This window comes from Lactuca virosa, chromosome 6 (assembly GCF_052849685.1).
Source record: "Lactuca virosa cultivar CGN04683 chromosome 6, Lactuca_virosa_CGN04683_v6, whole genome shotgun sequence".
Classification (NCBI taxonomy): domain Eukaryota; kingdom Viridiplantae; phylum Streptophyta; class Magnoliopsida; order Asterales; family Asteraceae; genus Lactuca; species Lactuca virosa.
The window spans coordinates 26,277,203-26,296,396 of record NC_136431.1 but is presented as its reverse complement, the minus strand read 5'-3'; the positions used below and the strand labels follow the sequence as shown (position 1 = coordinate 26,296,396).

At 36.7% G+C, this 19,194-nt stretch overlaps 3 protein-coding genes across 3 annotated transcripts; 2 read left to right on the top strand and 1 right to left on the bottom strand.

Annotated features, from left to right (window-relative positions):
* Positions 1 to 4,059: 4,059 nt before the first annotated feature.
* On the bottom strand, positions 4,060 to 7,782 carry LOC145121397 (uncharacterized). The gene is made up of 5 exons (XM_079057149.1): positions 7,472 to 7,782; positions 7,346 to 7,382; positions 6,600 to 7,252; positions 5,314 to 5,623; positions 4,060 to 4,086 (listed from the first exon to the last, which is right to left on the bottom strand). The coding sequence occupies exons 1-5, from the start codon at positions 7,780 to 7,782 to the stop codon at positions 4,060 to 4,062; spliced, it is 1,338 nt and encodes a 445-aa protein (XP_078913275.1).
* Positions 7,783 to 12,107: 4,325 nt separating this feature from the next.
* IQD6 (IQ-domain 6) lies at positions 12,108 to 14,273 on the top strand. Its single transcript, XM_079057454.1, has 4 exons — positions 12,108 to 12,546; positions 12,645 to 12,899; positions 12,974 to 13,315; positions 13,398 to 14,273. Exons 1-4 carry the CDS (start codon positions 12,484 to 12,486, stop codon positions 14,070 to 14,072), a joined length of 1,335 nt encoding a protein of 444 aa, XP_078913580.1. The 5' UTR covers positions 12,108 to 12,483; the 3' UTR covers positions 14,073 to 14,273.
* A 519-nt stretch (positions 14,274 to 14,792) lies between these two features.
* On the top strand, positions 14,793 to 18,426 carry LOC145122602 (uncharacterized). The gene is made up of 4 exons (XM_079058174.1): positions 14,793 to 15,202; positions 15,941 to 16,091; positions 16,985 to 17,067; positions 17,913 to 18,426. The coding sequence occupies exons 1-4, from the start codon at positions 15,066 to 15,068 to the stop codon at positions 17,956 to 17,958; spliced, it is 417 nt and encodes a 138-aa protein (XP_078914300.1). The 5' UTR covers positions 14,793 to 15,065; the 3' UTR covers positions 17,959 to 18,426.
* Positions 18,427 to 19,194: the final 768 nt, after the last annotated feature.

Here is a 19,194-nt window from a genome sequence, read left to right as displayed (position 1 = left end):
AACTTAGAAAATTATTTTCTTGTAAAAATCTTTCAAACCCTCGATTTGAGTCCAGTCACCCCCGAAGGTGTGTCCGAATCCGTCAAAACAAGGCTCTGATACCAACTTGTAACACGCCAAAAATCATGACCAAAAATTTCATTTTTAGTATAACGATTCATAAAACATTTTAGAGAAAATATCATCAAGTTATTTCATATCATCAAATCCATAGATCATAATTCTCAAAATCATGTCATAATCAAATAAAAATGTCAGAGTACCATCCCAAGAACATCATAGTGCGGAAGATAGTGGTGTGATGCGCTGCTACCGTGCCGACTCCTTTCCCTTCGAAGAAGAAGGACCTGAAACAAAAACTGTAAACAGTAAGCACAAATCTTAGTGAGTTCCCCCATCATACCTCATATCATATAACAAACATACTGCCGGGCAATTCTGGGGTGCCTGATCTACCCTGCCAGGCCATTCTGGGATGCCCGACCTACCCTCCCGTTTATCTCAACCGGCTACGGGGACTATTTCGCCCATACTACTACCATATAATATCATAGCATAAACATACTGCCAGGAAAATCTGGGGTGCCCGACCTACCCTTCGGTCCTTACGACCGTGACACGTGGACTATTCCCCCTACTACCACTATCACATAACATCATATCATGCTAGCATGGGACTCCCATGGCCATAAAGTTGTGGAACGGACATTTGAAGTCTTTAAGAGATGTTAGCACATAACTCAAAACACGCACGAGTTTGAGAACCGACAAAAATAAAATCCATAATATACGCCTGTATCATATTATATAATATCAGTAAAAGACAAACATCAAACCATTTGTATGTATAATGTAAAAGAACCACTTCCACCTCTTGAAGTACTACATGATTCCCAATAATCTTTATGAAAAGTAGGAGATTCAATTTTATGAATAACAACCTTTACCATTGTCAGAAATTGGGTAGGGTTTATGTAACACCCCAAAATCATGACCAAAAATTTCATTTTTAGTATAACGATTCATAAAACATTTTAGAGAAAACATCATCAAGTTATTTCATATCATCAAATCCATAGATCATAATTCTCAAAAGCATGTCATAATCAAATAACAATGTCAGAGTACAATCCCAAGAACATCATAGTGCGGAAGATAGTGGTATGATGCGCTACTACCATGCCGACTCATTTCCCTTCGAAGAAGAAGGACCTGAAACAAAAACTGTAAACCGTAAGCACAAATCTTAGTGAGTTCCCCCATCATACCTCATATCATATAACAAACATACTTTCGGGCAATTCTGGGGTGCCCGACCTTCCCTGCCAGACCATTATGGGGTGCCCGACCTACCCTGCCAGGCCATTCTAGGGAGCCCGACCTACCCTCCCGTTTATCTCAACCGGCTACGGGGACTATTTCGCCCCTACTACTACCATATAATATCATAGCATAAACATACTGCCAGGCAAATCTGGGGTGCCCGACCTACCCTTCGGTCCTTACGACCGTGACACGGGGACTATTCCCCCTACTACCACTACCACTATCACATAACATCATATCATGCTAGCATATAAAACATATCAGGTAGTAGCAAACCGATATGATCATCACAAAGACAATCATCTAATCAAATAACTCCTACTAGTGGGTCGGCATTGTGGCCGTAGACCCACTTCTACTGGAAGGTAACTCACCTCAATGTCGTACAGCAAATGAATTGTCGTCAGTGCTGGGATCAACCCTCCACAACCCCTACACATAACAGTCTCCCTCAGTTACTCTTTCATATTCATAACCCCTTTAAGGGTCAATCTTGGATAATGGCCAAGTCAAAGTCAAAGTCAATGTCAATACTCTGGTCAAAGTCAACATCCTGGTTGAGTCAACTTGCCGAGTTGGTCCATCAAATCGTCGAGTTCCATAATTCCGAGAATCTCGAATTCGCGATCTGACTCGTCGAGTTACCCTCTAACTCATCTAGTTTCTCCTTATGGTAGAATCATGACTTTCCATTTGAACTCGTCGAGTCCTTCCTTGGACTCGTCGAGTTCTCCTTCATACAGTTGGGACATTTGTTCACTGACTCGGCGAGTTCATCCGTGGACTCGTCGAGTCCTTGAGCTTAAGTCCAAAACACGTCTAACTGGATGGGTCATCTTCTAGACTCCACACGTTGCTAAGTAACAGAGAAGGTTGGGGAACCACGACCCGACTCGCCGAGTCCTATGAAGGACTCGTCGAGTCCCCCATGATCCTAAGACTATACAGTCGATTTCAGTCGGGCTTAACACATCCAAAACATAGATATGGCCTCCTAGGGTCGATATCACATGTAAAGTTACGAACTTTACGTTCATGCATGGGTTATCTAGCTCAAAAGGCCTTAAAATGAGGTTCACAAGGCGCATGGGACTCCCATGGCCATAAAGTTGGCACCTTTATGCCTTGGAGTCCCTCAAAGGTTCTAGATCTGAAATCTTAGCCCTAAACATGCTTGCATCCATGGATGGTTCCTAAAATGGTTCCTTAAAGCCCTAAACTACTCCATGAAGGGATCTAGCAAATGAATAGTCAAGGTATAGACTTTATACCTCAAAAGAGCTGGAAATGGAACACAACCTCTAGATCTATTTGCTTCCTCTTGAACTCCCAAGCTTCTTCTTCCTTCTCAAGCTTCAAAACCACCAAAAACACACAAAAATGGCTCAAGAACACTCAAAATGAGTTAGGGTTTCGAGTTAGGGTTTTCTAGACTAAGGGAGGCGATGAGTGAGGCCATAGTGGGGGTGTTAAGTTGTTTAAATAGGGTTCAAACCCTGAAAATTAGGGTTTCACTCTAGCAGGCCTAATCGTCGAGTCGAGGCTCCTCGACTCGTCCAATAGACTTCAAGTCCCGCGTCCACATATCCAATTCCTACTCGACGAGTTTGGGGCCTCCAACTCGTCGAGTCCCTTTGTAAAAATGCATAATTCTTATTTAAAATACGTACCAGGAATCGGGCGTTACAGTTTACATTAGAGATATGGATACCCCTTGGATCGTGTAAATACTTTCCGAACTAATATTTCTACCTTATGCCCAGGTTACAAGAAACTCAGCCTAGGATAATCCCAATGGTACACTTATGAATCTAGGCATAGAAAACGTAAGCAAAATTGCTAGAATATTCTGAGTTCGTATGAAGAAAAACGAGAGCTAAAAGGTGATCTTTCTCCTCAAGAGGAGAGTCGTTTATATAGAAAACGAGATGTAGGGTTTTTTTCTAGGGTTGGCCGTCATTGGTTCCTTTGGAAACAAGTCAAGGAAATCCATAATTAATGAGGAAATCAAGGGTTTCCAAAACTGGCGATCTGAGTCAGTTTACCATATTTCCCCCAAAGAATTCGATTTTTCCACTATGTATCAACTTGTAAAATCCGAAGAGTTTTTGGGGCGCTGCCCCAAAGCCCGTAGGACCCTAACTAGGGGCTCTGCTCCTTGGACCCCGCTAGGAGCGCTGCCCCTAGACCCCACAAAACGGGCGCTGCTCCTTTGGAAACCCCAAACCCAAGGGCACTGCCCCCGGACCCCCCCCCCCCCCCCCCCGACTTATCGTCGAACCAACTTCTAATTCGATATTATACATGAATGCAATCCGCACATAACCAAACATATATCAGAGTACAATTTATGAATCCCATTAGCTCACATGTAACTTCCAATTACACAAAATGACCCGGTGACACTAAAATCACCAACAATCCTCCCCTATTTTAGTGTAACCCTGGAACAAACATAACATTATCAAAACAAAACCAAACTACTACATAAATGAAAATGTCGTAACGACTAAACTTCCATTTAGTATCATCCTCTTACAAATACTCGACAATCAGGGTGTTCTAAGAATTGAACCCATTAACTTGATAACCAGAAAGTAAAATACATACTAGTTTATTGAAATTCCTAGCAAAATACAATTTGACACTATTATTAAGCCGCAAGTTCTAATCCTCTCATGATCGTATCAAGGCCAAGTCCACAACCTCTTGAAATGCGGCTACACTTCACAATCACGTAGGTAACTCCTTTCCATGTATCTGCACATACATTTAATCAAAGGAATTATTAAGAAGTTAAACTTCAACATGGTCAACTGCAGAACCGAACACATTACCTGGGATGTATACTTCATGTGTTCCAATCTATATGTGTGAGGTTTTCACATTGAATTCAGATCCTAATGTCATATTAGGAGGGAATTGAGTGCCTTACCATTACAAAATTATATGGACTTTAATCCCATCCCTATCACATACTTGTGCACTAAGTCTCTTTAGAAACCCTTAGTCAAATGATCTGCCAAATTATGTTGCGATTTCACAAACTCAATCGAAATTACACCATTCATGATTAGTTCTCTAACCAAATGTGTCTGACACCTAAGTGTCGACACTTGTCATTACACACTTGAGTGTAAGCCTTGCCCAAAGCGGCAACGTTATCACAATGGATAGAAATAGCTGCTACCGATTTAGACCACAAAGGAATCTCATAGACTAAGTTCCTTAACCATTCAGCTTCTCTACTAGCAGAATGTAACACAACAAACTCACATGACATTGTTGAGTTTGTAATGCAAGTTTGCTTCTTGGAAACCCAGGAAATGGCACTTCCCCTAAGCAAGAATATCCAACCAGTCGTTGAGGAATGATCCTCCAGGTTGGTTATCCAACTTGCATCCGAATGTCCTTCCAAAACTGAAGGATATCCCAAGTAATTCAAGCCATAATCCATGGTTCCCTTAAGATACTTAAACACTCTATTCACTGCTTGCCAATGTTGAGCATTGGGATTTTTAGTGTACCTGCTAAACTTTCCTACACCAAAAGCAATAGCATTCCTGATACTTGGCATTGCATACATTAAACTACCAATGACCTTAGAGTATTCCATTTGTGAAATAGGAGTTCTTGTGTTGTTCATCAATTTCACACTTGGATCCATAAGAGTGCTCATAGGAGAACAATCTGTAAATTAAATCGCTTGAGAATTTTCTCAGTATAGTGACTTTGAGTCATTACCAAGCCTTTGTTCATCCTTTTAATTCTTATTCCAAAAATTATATCAGTCTCTCCCAAATCTTTCATGGAAAACTTCGATGATAAGAATTTCTTTGTTTCATCCACTTGATTTTGGTCGGTACTGAAAATCAACATGTCATCTACATATAAGCAAATGATCACTCCAGCACTAGTAGCATCATCAAATCTACTATAAACACATTTGTCACATCGGTTAATCTTGAAACTAGAGGACAAAATAACCTCATCAAACTTTTGATGCCATTTTTTAGGCGCTTGTTTCAGCCCATACAAAGATTTGACAAGTTTACAAACCATATGCTCTTTACCGGGCATAATAAAAACTTCTGGTTCATTCATGTAAACTTCCTCGTCAAGTTCACCATTCAAAAAGGCTGTTTTCACATCCATTTGATGAATAACAAGATTGTGGATACTTGCCAAGGCAATCAACAATCTAATAGTTGAAATACGTGCAACCAGAGCATACGTATCAAAATAGTCAACACCGTATTTTTGTCTAAAAACTTGAATGACTAACCCAACATTGAGCCTGTCAATATTCCCATTAACATTCATTTTTTTTTTTGAAAACCTTGAGGCAAATCAGTCAACAGCCAAGTGTTATTTTCAAGAATTGATAACATTTCATCTTCAATTGCTTCCTTCCAAAATATTACATCTCGAGACTGCATGGCCTCTTGAAATGTCTTTGGATCATCCTCAATACTATGACAATAAGGGTATTGAAGACTCTAATCATCCCTTGTTCCTTCCACCAAGTACATTTTGAAGTCGGAACCTATATGCCTTGGTTCAGTAACACCATCCGAACTTTCTGGATTTTACACTTCATTAATACCAAAAGTCATATCCTTAGGCCTTTAAATGGATGCAAAGCGTATCTCATCAAAAGTTGCATCCTGTGACTCAATAACGGTGTTAACCAATACCGAATCATTAGGTTCAATTATGTAGAACCTATATGCCTTGGAATGTCCAAAATATCCAATGAATATACAATCCATTCCATGTACTCCCAAATTTGTCCTTTTAGGCTCGGTTAGTTTTACAATTGTCCTACATCCCCGAACCCGAAAGTAACTTAAATTCAGCTTTTTCTTGAACAAAAGTTCATATGGGACAGATTTGTTTTTTTTATTTGGAACCCTATTTAATAAATAGTAGGCCGTTAACATGGCCTCTCCCCGGAATCCATTACTCAATTTCCGAGTATGACAACATCGAGTTTACCATTTCCTTTAAAACTCGATTTTTGCGTTCAACAATTCCAATCTGTTGGGGCGAGTAAGGTGTTGTGGTTTCATAAATGATACCTACTGATTGGAAATATATGAGATCCATATATTCACCTCCCCTATCAGTCCTAAGATACTTAACCGAAATTTCCCAATTGCAATTCCACCTCGGTTTTGTATATTTTGAATTTATCTAAGGCTTCGTCCTTAGAATGTAACAAATACACATAGCAAAACCGAGTGCAGTCGTCAATGAAGTTGACTACATACTTTTTATTTCCCAAGGAAGGAGTGGAGTGAAAATCACACAGGTCACTATGTACAAGTTCCAAAATATCTGAATTTCTAGTGACACTAGGAAAGAGATGTTTTGTCACTTTTGTAAGCATGCATGTTTTACATTTATCAGAAGTCATATCAAAGGATGGAATTAATCCATCTTTTGACATCTCATGCATCCTTCTAAAGTTGACATGACTTAATCTTGCATGCCAAAGCATAGATTTATCAACATTAGAAGTAGAAGATACAAATGCAGTATTTTGAATAGGTAATAATTTGTCAACAATACTCAAATGAAACATTCTATTATATAAATATCCAAAACCAATAAACATTACACCTCGAGATAAGATGAACTTATTCGACTCAATAACTTGTTTAAAACCATCGTAATTCAAACAACTAGAACTAACAAGATTCTTTCGAACCTTAGGAACAAAGAAAGCATCAAAAAGCCTAATAGTCTTTCCAGAAGTAAATTCAAGACACAAAACATCGACATCACAAATAGGTATAAAAGAATTGTCTCCCATTCTCAACACCGATCCATTTTCAAACGGCGTTAATGTTTCAAACATCCGTTTATCCTTGCATACATGGTTCGTTTCCCTAAAGTTGATCCACCAAGCAACATCATCATCCTATACATAAAATGATTCAGGAATGAGTGAAACATAATAAACATAATTCTGATTAGAATTATCAAAGTTAGTAAAAAACGGACCTCCTCTTACTTGGCCCGAAGACCCGTTCACACTTCCATTGGCTCCACTGTTTCCAGCATCATTGTTATTATTGTTGCCCAAGTTCACACGGCAATCATGCTTGCAATGCCCCACCCTGTTGCACCTCCAACAAACCAGTTCCTTTTTCTTTTTTTTTTGGAGTTATTTGGGACATGTTCCTGCTTACGTTTGCCATGTGCTTTATTGTTCGGGTTCCTGGCTTTGTTTTTAACCATATGAACCGAAGGTTGTCCAGATTCAACTTTCCCTTTGGTTTTATCAGATTTTACAACTTCCTTCGTATACAGAGATTCTTCAATACGAATATGACTAGCAAGTTGAACTAATGACAGTTCCTCATTTTGATGTTTTAGCTTATGTTTGAAATCCTTCCAAGATGGTGGAAGTTTGTTAATTACACTTAACACAACAATGGATTCATCCATATTCATGTTGTGCAGTTTAAATTGACCATAAATACCAAGGAGTTAATTGTATTGTTCAGTGACATACCTTAAATCGACCATCTTAAAGTTATTAAAAACCACTAACCAGAATCTTCTTGTAGCACCCGATTCTTGGTACGTATTTAAATTCAAGAAATGTTGCAATTTACTTTGGGACTCGGCGTGTTGGAGGCCCAACTCATCGAGTAGACTCGACTTTTGATCGGGGGTTTAAGCGACCTACTCGACGAGTCGGGAGACCGAATCGACGAGTAGGAGCTGTCTGAGTGCTCTCAAGCCATTTTTGTGCATTTTTGTGTGTGTTTGAAGTTGGAGAAGAGAAGGAAGCTTGGGAGTTCACGTAGAAGCAAGGAGATCCAAAAGTTTTACTTCATTCTCAGCTCATTTAAGGTAAAAAGTTGGAACCTTGACCATTTATCTCTTAGATTTTGTTTTGGGGTTATTTTTACCCTTTTAATGAGTATAGAGAAGCAAAAATCGAATTTTGTGGGTGTGCTTAGAGTTGCACTTCGGATCTGGGGCTATTGGGGGTCTTTATGGCATAAAGGTGCCAACTTTGTTGCCATAAACACCCCATGCATCTTGTAGACCTCCTTTTATGGCTTTTTGAGCCAAAGGCCCCATGCATGTACATCAAGTTTGAAGCTTTACGTATAAAATGGACCCTAGGAGGCCAGATCTATGGTTTTGACGCGTTAAGAACCATTATAATCGACTGTATAGTTTTGGACAAAGAGGGACTCGGCGAGTCACTTGGGTGACTCGGCGAGTCGGGACGCTTTTTCCCCCAAAACAACTTCTGGAAATGGTTTTGGTTGAGTGGAAGGAAACTCAGCCTGCTAGGGGTTTGTCTTGGACCTGGGAATCTTAGGACTCGACGAGTGTATGAACAGACTTGGCGAGTCCAAGGCAATCTCCCAACTCATGAAGACGGACTCGACGAGTTGTTCATAGAACTCGACGAGTCATAGACTGGACATATTCATAAGACGAAGATGAACTCGGCGAGTCGGTTGAAGATGGTCCCAATGCTATGGTTGAAGGCGAACTCGTCGAGTTCTTGCTAGACTCGACAAGTAGAGTCGGGGGTTGTATCATTTTGAAAGGATAGGGACTCGACGAGTTGGTGGACCAACTCGGCGAGTCAAGTCAACTGGATGTTGACTTTGACCAGGGTTTGACCTTGACTTTGACTTGGATTTGGATTGACCCTTGTAAGGGTTATGAGTATGCAATAGTAATCGGAAAAGGTTGGTGTGTAGGGATTGGGGAGTAGAGACAGGTCGATTCCTGTGCTGAGGACCGTGCAGATACTACACGACATTGAGGTGAGTTACCTTCCAGTAGCCGTGGGTCTACGACCACAATGCCGGCCCACCAGTAAGGGTTGTATGTTAGATGATTGTCTTTGTGATATTCATCTAGGTTTGCTACTACCTGATATGTTTATGTGCTAGCATGATATGTTATATGTGATAGTGGTAGTAGGAGGGGAATAGTCCCCAAGTTCGGTTGTTAGGACCGAAGGGCAGTTCGGGCACCCCAGATATGCCTGACAATATGATTATGTTACGATATGTGTGATAGTAGTAGTAGGGGTGAAATAGTCCCCATAGTTCGGTTATTAGGACCGATGGGTAGGTCAGCACCCCAGAATGGCTTGACATGGGTATGTCAGCACCCCAGAACTGCTTGACAGGGTAGGTCGGCACCCTAGAATGGCCGGACCGGGTAGGTCGGCACCCCAGAATTGCCCGGCAGTATGTAATGCTACGTGATTGTATGGTATGTGGTATGATGGGGGAACTCACTAAGCTTCGTGCTTACAGTTTTCAATTTTGTTTCAGGTACCTCTTCAGCGAAGGGGAAGGAGCCGGCGCGGTAGCGGCACATCACACACACGCAGGATTTCCGCACTATGAGATTTCTTGAGATTGTACTCTGACATTGTTACTATTTTTACGATATGATTTTGAGACATGAGATTATGGTTTTATGAAATGATATGACTCAATTATATTTTCTTATAAATGTTTTCCAAATTGTTATATCAAAAATGAAATTTTTGGTCTTGAAATTTGGGACGTTACACTTCTTGCTAGAAGCGTCCTCAGTGATGTATTTCAATTGAAGGGTGTCCCAAAAAATCCTTAGCAGTTAAAGTATCACCATGGATATCAAATAAAGCATCAGACATATCGTTCAAGATGTGACTTTACAGATGTAGTCGTCGTTGTCCCACTTTTTCCTCTTCCTAGTTTCTTAAAGTGTCTCTTCAACACCTTCCTCTGGTTCAGGTGGTATTGGAGTAGTCAACACGTATGCTGACTTCAGAGTAGTCAGAATGAAGTGCATCTTCTTCTTCTAGCGCCTGAAATCAACGCCTTCAAACTTCTCCAGTTTTGTGAACTTCGTGGTCATCTCACGAATTGATTCACCCATCTCCAGAAACAGGAAAAATCAGTTCGATTGTCAGAAATTGGGTAGGGTTTATATTGGAGATCTGGATACCCTTGGATCGTGTAAACACTTTCCAAACTGATATTTCTACCCTATGCCCAGGTTACAAAAAGCTCAACTTAGGATAATCCCAAGGGGACACTTACGAATCTAGGCACAGAAAATGTAAGCCAAATTGCTAGAATATTCTTAGTTCGTATAAAGAAAAATGAGAGCTAAAAGGTGATCTTTCTCCTCAAGAGGAGAGTCGTTTATATAGAAAACGAGATGTAGGGTTTTCTTCTAGGATTGACCGTCATGGGTTCCTTTGGAAACAAGTCAAGGGAATTCAGAATTATTGAGGAAATCAAGGGTTTCCAAAACTGACTATCTGAGTCAGTTTTAACATATTTCCCCTCAAGAATTCTATTTTTCCACTATGTATCCACTTGTAAAATCCGAAGAGTTTTTGGGGCGCTGTCCCAAACCCCGTGGACCCAGCTAGGGGCGCTGCCCCTTTGGAAACCCCGAACCTAGGGGCGCTGCCCCCGAACCCCCGACTTGTCGTCGAACCAGCTTCTAATTCGATCTTATACATGCGCTTACTCCGCACATATACCAACACATATATTAGAGTACAAATTATAAAGTCCCTTTTGCTCACATGTAAATTCCAGTTACACAAAATGACATGGTAATACTAAAATCACCAACAACCATTATTTTGTAGGAGCTAATTTGTACATAATAATTTTTTTCTCCATACACAATCGTTTATGTTTAAAATGTGTATTATATAACTTTTAACTTTGTAAAATATAAATTTTTATATAATGTTATATACAAATCACTTCCATTATTATATGGAACATATTAGGGCTGACAAAATTGTACCACGGAAAACCAACCAACATGTTACCAACCGAACCAATAATCTTGGTAGCCAATACATTTGGTAGACAACATGTTTGGTTGGTAGTACCGTACCAATTGATCAATGTTGGTACGGTAATGGTACAAAAATTTGAATACCATGGTAATACCGTATCAACCAATTCATTTATTATATATATATATATATATATATATATATATATATATATATATGAAATCGTATATTTCAACTATTAATTGTGTTTAGTGTTTACAGTTTTAATAACATTATATTAGTCATTTGATTGTATTAGTCAATAGTTATTATCACGTTAGAGCACGAAATTAAAACGTTAATTTAGCATTACTTTAGTATAATTCTTTTGTAAACAAAAGAACTACGTAACTAATTTGTATACTAAACATCAAAATCCCGATGTTTTTGCTTTAGTAGAATTCTTTTGTAAACAAAAAGAACTATGTAACTAATTTTTATACTAAACATCAAAATCCCGATGTCTTTACTTATTTTTAAATCTTACAATATAAAATTAAAAGAAGTTGGTATATACCATTACCAATTTGTACCAACGAAACATGTTGGTAGTCAAATCAATTGATACCAAGTATACTTGGTACGGTACGGGGTAGAAATTTTTTTATACCAATTATAGTTGGTACGGTATACGGTTTAAAAAAAAATAAATTGATACCGTACCAATTCCACCCTTAGAACATATATACAAAATCAGCAAATGTGACGATACCAATTACGAAGTAGGTGAAATATTCATTTAATTAACGAAATATTTTTAATTTTAATTTTATAAAAAAAATATTATTTGAAAAGGTGAAAGCCATGTTTCAAAAGCTTGAAACTTGTTTAAATTGTGATGGGGGATTCGCTTTTGATTGTTGGCTTTAAAACTTTTAGGTCCATGTGTTTGGACCTTTTCATGATACCGACAAGGCCATTCCCTTCTTTTTATGAACAGACACCACTCTCTGTGTGGCACTTTTGTAATTTTTCCCAAAACACAATGGCATTATCTTACCCCTGACATTTATTGTCTCTCCTCGAGCGGGAATCACGATCGCACTCCCCCCTTCTTGCCCGTTGTGCATCTTTTTGAATTTCAAATACTACAAGACAAAAAAACCACCCTCTTGACCTCTTCTACTACTCCCAAGAAACCCACCACCACTTTAATTCCCAAATCCCATTTCTCTGGTTCTTCGCGATTGCAATTCAGCATAACCCACTTCAGATTCTCTCTTGTATCAAGAATCTGATAACTATCGTCTCCTAACCATCAAACCCTTTTCGCAATTGAAGGTTTAATCGTGTAATCTACTCGATTTTCAGAAATGGGTGCTTCAGGAAAATGGATGAAATCCCTCATACTCAAAAAATCAGAAAAAGCTGACCAGGTAACACGTCATTACCTTCATCTCCTCAGATCTGTTGCTTTCTGACGCTTTTCGTTTATAGTAACGGAATCGATTTTGATCCTATCGTTTTCATGTAGGATAAGTCAGGTAAGAGTTGCAAGAAATGGAAACTATTTAGGAGTTCATCGGGGGAGATGATTGTTGGTTGGAAGGGTTTCAAAGGAAGCTACAGGGGGACAGCATCTGATGGATCAGATTCATCCTCTGTTATCAGCTCCGATCCTTACTCCGCTGCTGTTGCTACCGTTGTTCGAGCCCAACCCAAAGATTTCAAAGCTGTCAGGCAAGAATGGGCCGCCATTCGCATCCAAACCGCCTTTCGTGGGTTTTTGGTAATTTTTTTCTATGATTTCATCTTCTACTTATTGGATTCTTTACACAATCTCTAAAGGTTCGATTTCTGTAGGCAAGAAGAGCATTAAGAGCCTTAAAAGCAGTGGTAAGGATTCAAGCCTTAGTCCGAGGGCGGCAGGTCAGAAAACAGGCCGCGGTGACCCTGAGATGCATGCAGGCTCTTGTTCGTGTTCAAGCTAGAGTAAGGGCTCGTCGTGTTCGCATGTCCATTGAAGGTCAAGCTGTTCAAAACATGCTCAATGAGCGTCGCACTCAAGCTGAGCTCTTGAAAGAAGCTGAAGAAGGATGGTGTGATCATCGAGGAACTTTACAAGAAGTTAAAGCCAAGATTCAAATGAGGCAGGAGGGAGCGTTTAAACGTGAAAGAGCACTAGCATATGGTCTTGCTCAAAAGGTAATGTCTTTCCATTTCGTTTCGTCTTTCTTATCAGATTTCAAATTGAAATGCTAATGTTTTTGTCTTTTTGAATTTTTAGCAATGGAGATCGAATCAAGGACTCGATTCAAAAACGAGAGTTTCTTTAACTTCTCTTAAAACACAACAATTTGACAAAAGTAGCTGGGGATGGAGTTGGTTAGAACGATGGATGTCAGCAAAGCCATGGGAGAATCGTCTAATGGAGCAAGGCCAGAACGACCCATCGGAAACAACTCCGCCACCATCCAAGATTTCTGCCGACCACCACAAAGTAACCACCGGAAAATCATCAGAACCGGATCTGGTTAAGATCAGAAGGAACAATGTAACGACAAGAATCTCTGCAAAACCACCCCAGATTGTTGGTCAACGAACTCGTTCATCTTCTAGTCCAAGTTCTGAGTACAGATATGATGGGAGCTCTGGTTCATCATCTTTATGCACATCGACCACAACTCCAGTTTCCATGGAAAGAGCAGAAGAGAGTAAGCCAAGCTATATGAGCTTGACTGAGTCAACGAAGGCTAAACAGAGAAACCCATCTCCCAGAATCTACAGGCAGTCCATGGATGACTTTCAGTTTCTTAAAAACTCAGGGGTGTTGTGTAATGTCGACTCGAATAGCAGCAATTTATCTGAACCTTCATCGGTTAATTTATCTGTGTCCAGGCCACAGCCCATGCGAATGGAGAAAAACCTGACGAAACTGAGGAACAGAAGCTGCTATGCTTGAGATGACGATGGTATTGATTGATTGTATTGTTTCTGAGTTTGTTGCTAAGTTCAACAGCTTGTTGTTCTATAATCTTTTTCAACAAGGTTTGTGTAAAGTAGTAAGGTATGTAATTGGAGTTGATGATTTCCAGTTTTTAATTCGTTTGTCTAAATTAAAATTTGAAGAGTTTTGAAATGAGGATTTTGTAATCTTACAATATCTTGTGTGTTTAAAGGCCCATAGCATAAGTTTTCATTTTAATTTCAATTATTTTACAATATCTTGTGTGTTTGAAGCCTATAAGTTTCCCTATTACAAATTACCCAAGAAATTAATTTGACACCGATTTGGTACTTTCGTTGTTCAATGACCTTACATCTTTCAAACATTTATATACTAATATCTTGTGTGTTGTCATGTTTCCCTATTGGGTGTGGTCACTTGTTACATTTTTACATCTAGCCATTCACACAGCAAAATTAAAATATGTGGTATTCAAAAATCTATGGATGTGTTCTAAAATATTTCCAACTTGCATGTAGGTCCAAAACTTAGATTTTCTACAATTTTGGTCCATGATACACTTGAAAAGCCAATTTTACCCTTTTCATTTACTTTTAGTATTTTTTCTTGTTTATTTTATTACTTTATTAATTAAAAATTAAAAACAAATAAATCCGCCCAATACCCCATCTCAACCGTACCTTACCTTACATTTTTTTTTCTCTTTATATCTTTTTAACCTAATCCATCTTCATCTTCAAGAATCTTCCCCCATGTTCATCATCAAAACACACAAACATGTGATATTTCTTACCGCTGTCTCTGATATCCTTTCACCAGACTTGTGATCTTGTGATCTTCTTTTACCATATAAACAAAAAACCTACGAAACTCCCTCTCAACTTCACTCAGTCGTAGGCTCATAAACATGACAACATCAAGCTTTTCTGTTCAAAATCCGGTATCTCACCTTTAAATTCATTATCCTGCATCTGCAAATCAACAAGAATGCTCATCTGTGTAAGCGATTCAGGAATCCAACCACTAAATTTGTTACTCCAAACTTCAATTTTCCTCATCAAACTCATACCAACAAGCAAATCGTTCCCAATCACCCTCGATTGTCCCTGTTTTTTTTGTAATAGGTAATATTTCATTAGACGTGAATTATATGAGATGAGTAGTTGAAATAAAGCATAGAGTTGCTTTAAAATGAGAAATTATATTCAACAAAAGATAGTTGAGGAGATTTGTTGATCTTGTTGAGATGACTCCGTGGATGTAAAGATCATTGAAAACGGAGTCCGTATTAGAAAGTTATGTCCGTTTAAAAAATTAAGGTTAAAGTACGTTGCAATCGATTCTTATGAAATTGTTAGTATTCTGCTTCCTTTTTTTTGGCTTCCTTTGTTGTTTATTGGAATTAGTTTAGGTATTGTTTGAACTCCTATTTTGAAAGCGTTTATTGCCTATAACTAAAATCATACAAGATGAAGATACTAAGTTGATTAGTTTTAGGGATAGATAGATAATGATAATCATATGTTTTTCTAATCATTTTTATTACAACCTCTTACTTGTCCATCCACATCCTGATTAAATCTTAGTCTCCCAAGATAAATTCATTAATCAACATGCTTTAGTTTCTAGATTTAAGATTTAAACAAAATGGTTCTTATGCAAGTATACCATGCCTTATGTTATTGCGGACTGCAAACATTTAGAAAACAAATAATGTCACATTGGTAGTCACATCACTTCCTATGATATCACAACTCACAAGAATTCTATCATTTTTGCATCAATTTGATCTTATGTTATTCAAATTAGCAAATTCTTAGTTAAGCGTGCATCAGTTGTTTACTAGCATTGTTTGAATGTAGAGATGTGCGTGGAAACATATATTCTCTATTTGATGAAATTGAAGATGATGGTATTAGAGCCTCATCTTCTTACCCTTCCCATGAAATTAATGAACAGGGGAATGATAGAGCAATGTATGGGTTGCAAGATAAGGTTCTCATGCTGAAAAAGGTAAGCATCAAAACAAAATCTTAATAAAGGAAAGAACTTTTACAAATTGTTATAAATTAAAGATTTATTTCAAGCAAAATTAATGTGGATCAATGCTGCATTTTTAAAATTTTTCTCTCTTCATAAGTTTTATAAATTATAATATTTTTATTTTTTTTATTTTATGATTATGCTTTATAAAGTGGCAAACCCATTTCGTTTCGAATTTTATGAGTTTTAAACATGATTTATCATTTTTTGTGTTAATGGCTTATGTAGTGAAGTTCTCATTAGATAGGAGGACCGATAAAAATAGTAAATGACTTGATCAAATGTAGTAAGTTTTTATTTGGTACTTGAAGGAAATCAAATAAAAAATTGTAAGTTGCTGTCAAGGGTTGAAATCGTAATATTTTTTGGATAAAAAGATTTTTTTTCACAGAAGAATGTTGTTAATCCAAACAACTGTCAAAAGGTTAAAAAAAGAAAGAAATTATAATTTGTTTTTTGGTTCAAGAATAAGAAACTGTTGTTATGTTGCTATCAGTAGAAAAGTAAAGTTTTATGTTTAATTATGATTAGAAGACAAGTTTAATCTTCAAATACATCTTTATGTTTAGCCTAGACCAAAATATGAATAGATATGGAAGCTGTACAGACAAGACATAGCTTTTATCCTTTGTAATATATATTTTTTTTCTGTTGTACGATCACATAATTGCAAATCAATGAAACCACTCCATTACCTTATGCTAATGTTATATTTGTTGTCAAATTTTACTAATTGTTACTTAGTAAATGATATGTATTTTGAAGCCATTTTCCTTTTATGACTTTACATGATAACTTTTTGATATAATATGTTTTTGAAGTATTTTTTATTTGTTAGTTTACTTTTTGGATGTTGTTTATAGGCTTTACTTACAGGAAAGATAGTTTTATTGTTCACAAAAGATGGAGATAAGCACAATATCCTTCATGTCATGCGTTACATGAGGTTAGTTTTGATTACAACTGTTGATACAATTGTTTTTATATATAGTTTTCTAATTTGGAACTTCATTATCGTTCTAGCTTTGTTTTTTAATTTATTTATTTTCAAATCTTTAAAGCTTTCATTAGTGTCATAAATAATAAAGGAATTTTCCAAAAAATATATATAATCACCCACTAACACACACGCTCTTGCACTAGAAAGCATATTCATGCTTATGATGCACCATATGTTAATTTTTACTATTTTAATGGTTAGTGTTTATCGTTTGTTATGATTAATTTCTACGAATCATTTGTTATTTCTTATATTGGTTATTTTATTTACCGTGTAATCATAAAATATTAAAATATTAAAATACCGGGTTGGCAAACCAGGAAGGGATAGGTTTTGAAATCTAATGAACCGATGTAACACACTGGTTCCTAATTGTACATATTAAAAATAACATCCTACTTTTACAAAAACTTAAAATAGCATTCTACTTTTAGCAATCATGTTTTGTGCACGCGTTATTTAAAGACATCTCAATTTGTTCTAACTTATATTCAACACTTTTTCTCATAAAGTTTCATTGACCTGAATATAGTTCCAAAAAAATCATTATAAACAATTCAAAAATCGAGACGTACTTACAAATCTCATCATGAAATGACTGTAGGATTTTATATTTTTTTGAAACTCAACACGATTTGTGTGACATGTTTCTCATTTTTATTTTACTTAATTTAGTGAAGCTATAGTTTGGTATTGTGATAGATTTTCTATTTCAATTTCATTTAAGTACATCTCAATCTTAAATTCTAATTTTGTTTTTTTCTTATGTCATTATCCTTGGGATTTAATAGATTACAAGATGGATATACAGAATCTAGGACAAAAATTGTCTACTAAACCCAAACAGGAAGATCTTGATAACCTAAAGAATTAAATTCATAATCGGACTGTAGGAGAGGGAATGTGATTATGTTTCTGCAATAGTAGGTTTCTGATTTGGATTACCTCAATGTTTCTTACTGAAATATTTTTTGAGTTTTTTTTCCTGAGTTATTTGCAAGATATAAACAAAGTATGTTGCTATTTTTTTGAGTTAAATGCAAGAAATGCTCAAATTGTGTTACTTTTTTTGGGAAAAGAGTTATCCCCATATAATTAGTTGCTTTGTGAAAGTTTGGCATGGATTCTACTACATACACATGTTGATACAAATGTCTGGGGTATCCAAATGAAAGTAATCAACAATTACTATGTATCTTTTTTTTAGAACGACGAATTACTATGTATCTTGATTCTTGAATTTGGTTATGTGTATTGTATTTTTTTTAGATTCCATATAAAGTTAATCCCAGAACAAATTTTCGACTTTAGCGTTTTGTGGAACTTATTGATTTTTAGAAGCGACCACAAGTTTTTAACTTTTATGATTTTGTTGAACTTAATGGTTTTTCATATATTGTGATGTTTATTTGGAACTTATTGGAAATATGGAATAGTACTTATAACAACCTACTACTTGAAATGATCTACAAAAATATAGTAATTTACTTATTTATCTATAATTGCAAAGTACTATCATTTTTCTAACATAAAATGCCATTATATTTATAATTTTTTTAACTCTAAAGCAAAGTACTTATATCAGTTTGTTATAATCTATATAACCTACTTCATATAACAGGTAAAATTTTAGTTATGTATACTCTTTTAATTTATTCACATTCAATCAATAGATTCTAAACACACATCAGAACAAATGCTAAACATAGTTGTGTACATATATTATAGATAGCTTAACGGAAAATCATATTTTTCTATATGTTGTGTTGTTTGAAATATGATATTTTTCAAAAGAGAACTATTTATTGCTGCCGCTTATATAACTATATGTGTTTGTTGCTTAATGAGAATAATATTATTGATATGTTACATGCAATTTTCGGTATGACATGTTTTCTCAAATAACTATTTGCCAAAAAAAACATTTTCTTAAAAAACAAATTTCTAAAAGGAAACATGTTAAATATGACACTATGTTTTAACATTTCACAATTGCAAAAATTATCCTAGTCTCCACATTTATAAAAATCTAACTAAAGTCAAGAAGCTTCCCTAAGTAATTTGGTTTTACGA

Bases quoted from the DNA above. Each gene is read 5' to 3' on its own strand.
- LOC145121397 (XM_079057149.1), bottom strand. From the start codon at position 7,782: ATGGATGAATCCATTGTTGTGTTAAGTGTAATTAACAAACTTCCACCA. The intron at 5,624-6,599 runs GTATGTAGTCAA...GAATATTGACAG, and splicing joins CCTTCCTTGGGAAATAAAAA to GCTCAATGTTGGGTTAGTCA. The intron at 4,087-5,313 runs GTTATTTTGTCC...ATGTATGTGCAG, and splicing joins GGCATCAAAAGTTTGATGAG to ATACATGGAAAGGAGTTACC.
- LOC145122602 (XM_079058174.1), top strand. From the start codon at position 15,066: ATGCTCATCTGTGTAAGCGATTCAGGAATCCAACCACTAAATTTGTTA. The intron at 15,203-15,940 runs GTAATATTTCAT...GTTTGAATGTAG, and splicing joins CCCTGTTTTTTTTGTAATAG to AGATGTGCGTGGAAACATAT. The intron at 17,068-17,912 runs GTTAGTTTTGAT...GGGATTTAATAG, and splicing joins CATGTCATGCGTTACATGAG to ATTACAAGATGGATATACAG.
- IQD6 (XM_079057454.1), top strand. From the start codon at position 12,484: ATGGGTGCTTCAGGAAAATGGATGAAATCCCTCATACTCAAAAAATCA. The intron at 12,900-12,973 runs GTAATTTTTTTC...CGATTTCTGTAG, and splicing joins CCGCCTTTCGTGGGTTTTTG to GCAAGAAGAGCATTAAGAGC. The intron at 13,316-13,397 runs GTAATGTCTTTC...TTGAATTTTTAG, and splicing joins CATATGGTCTTGCTCAAAAG to CAATGGAGATCGAATCAAGG.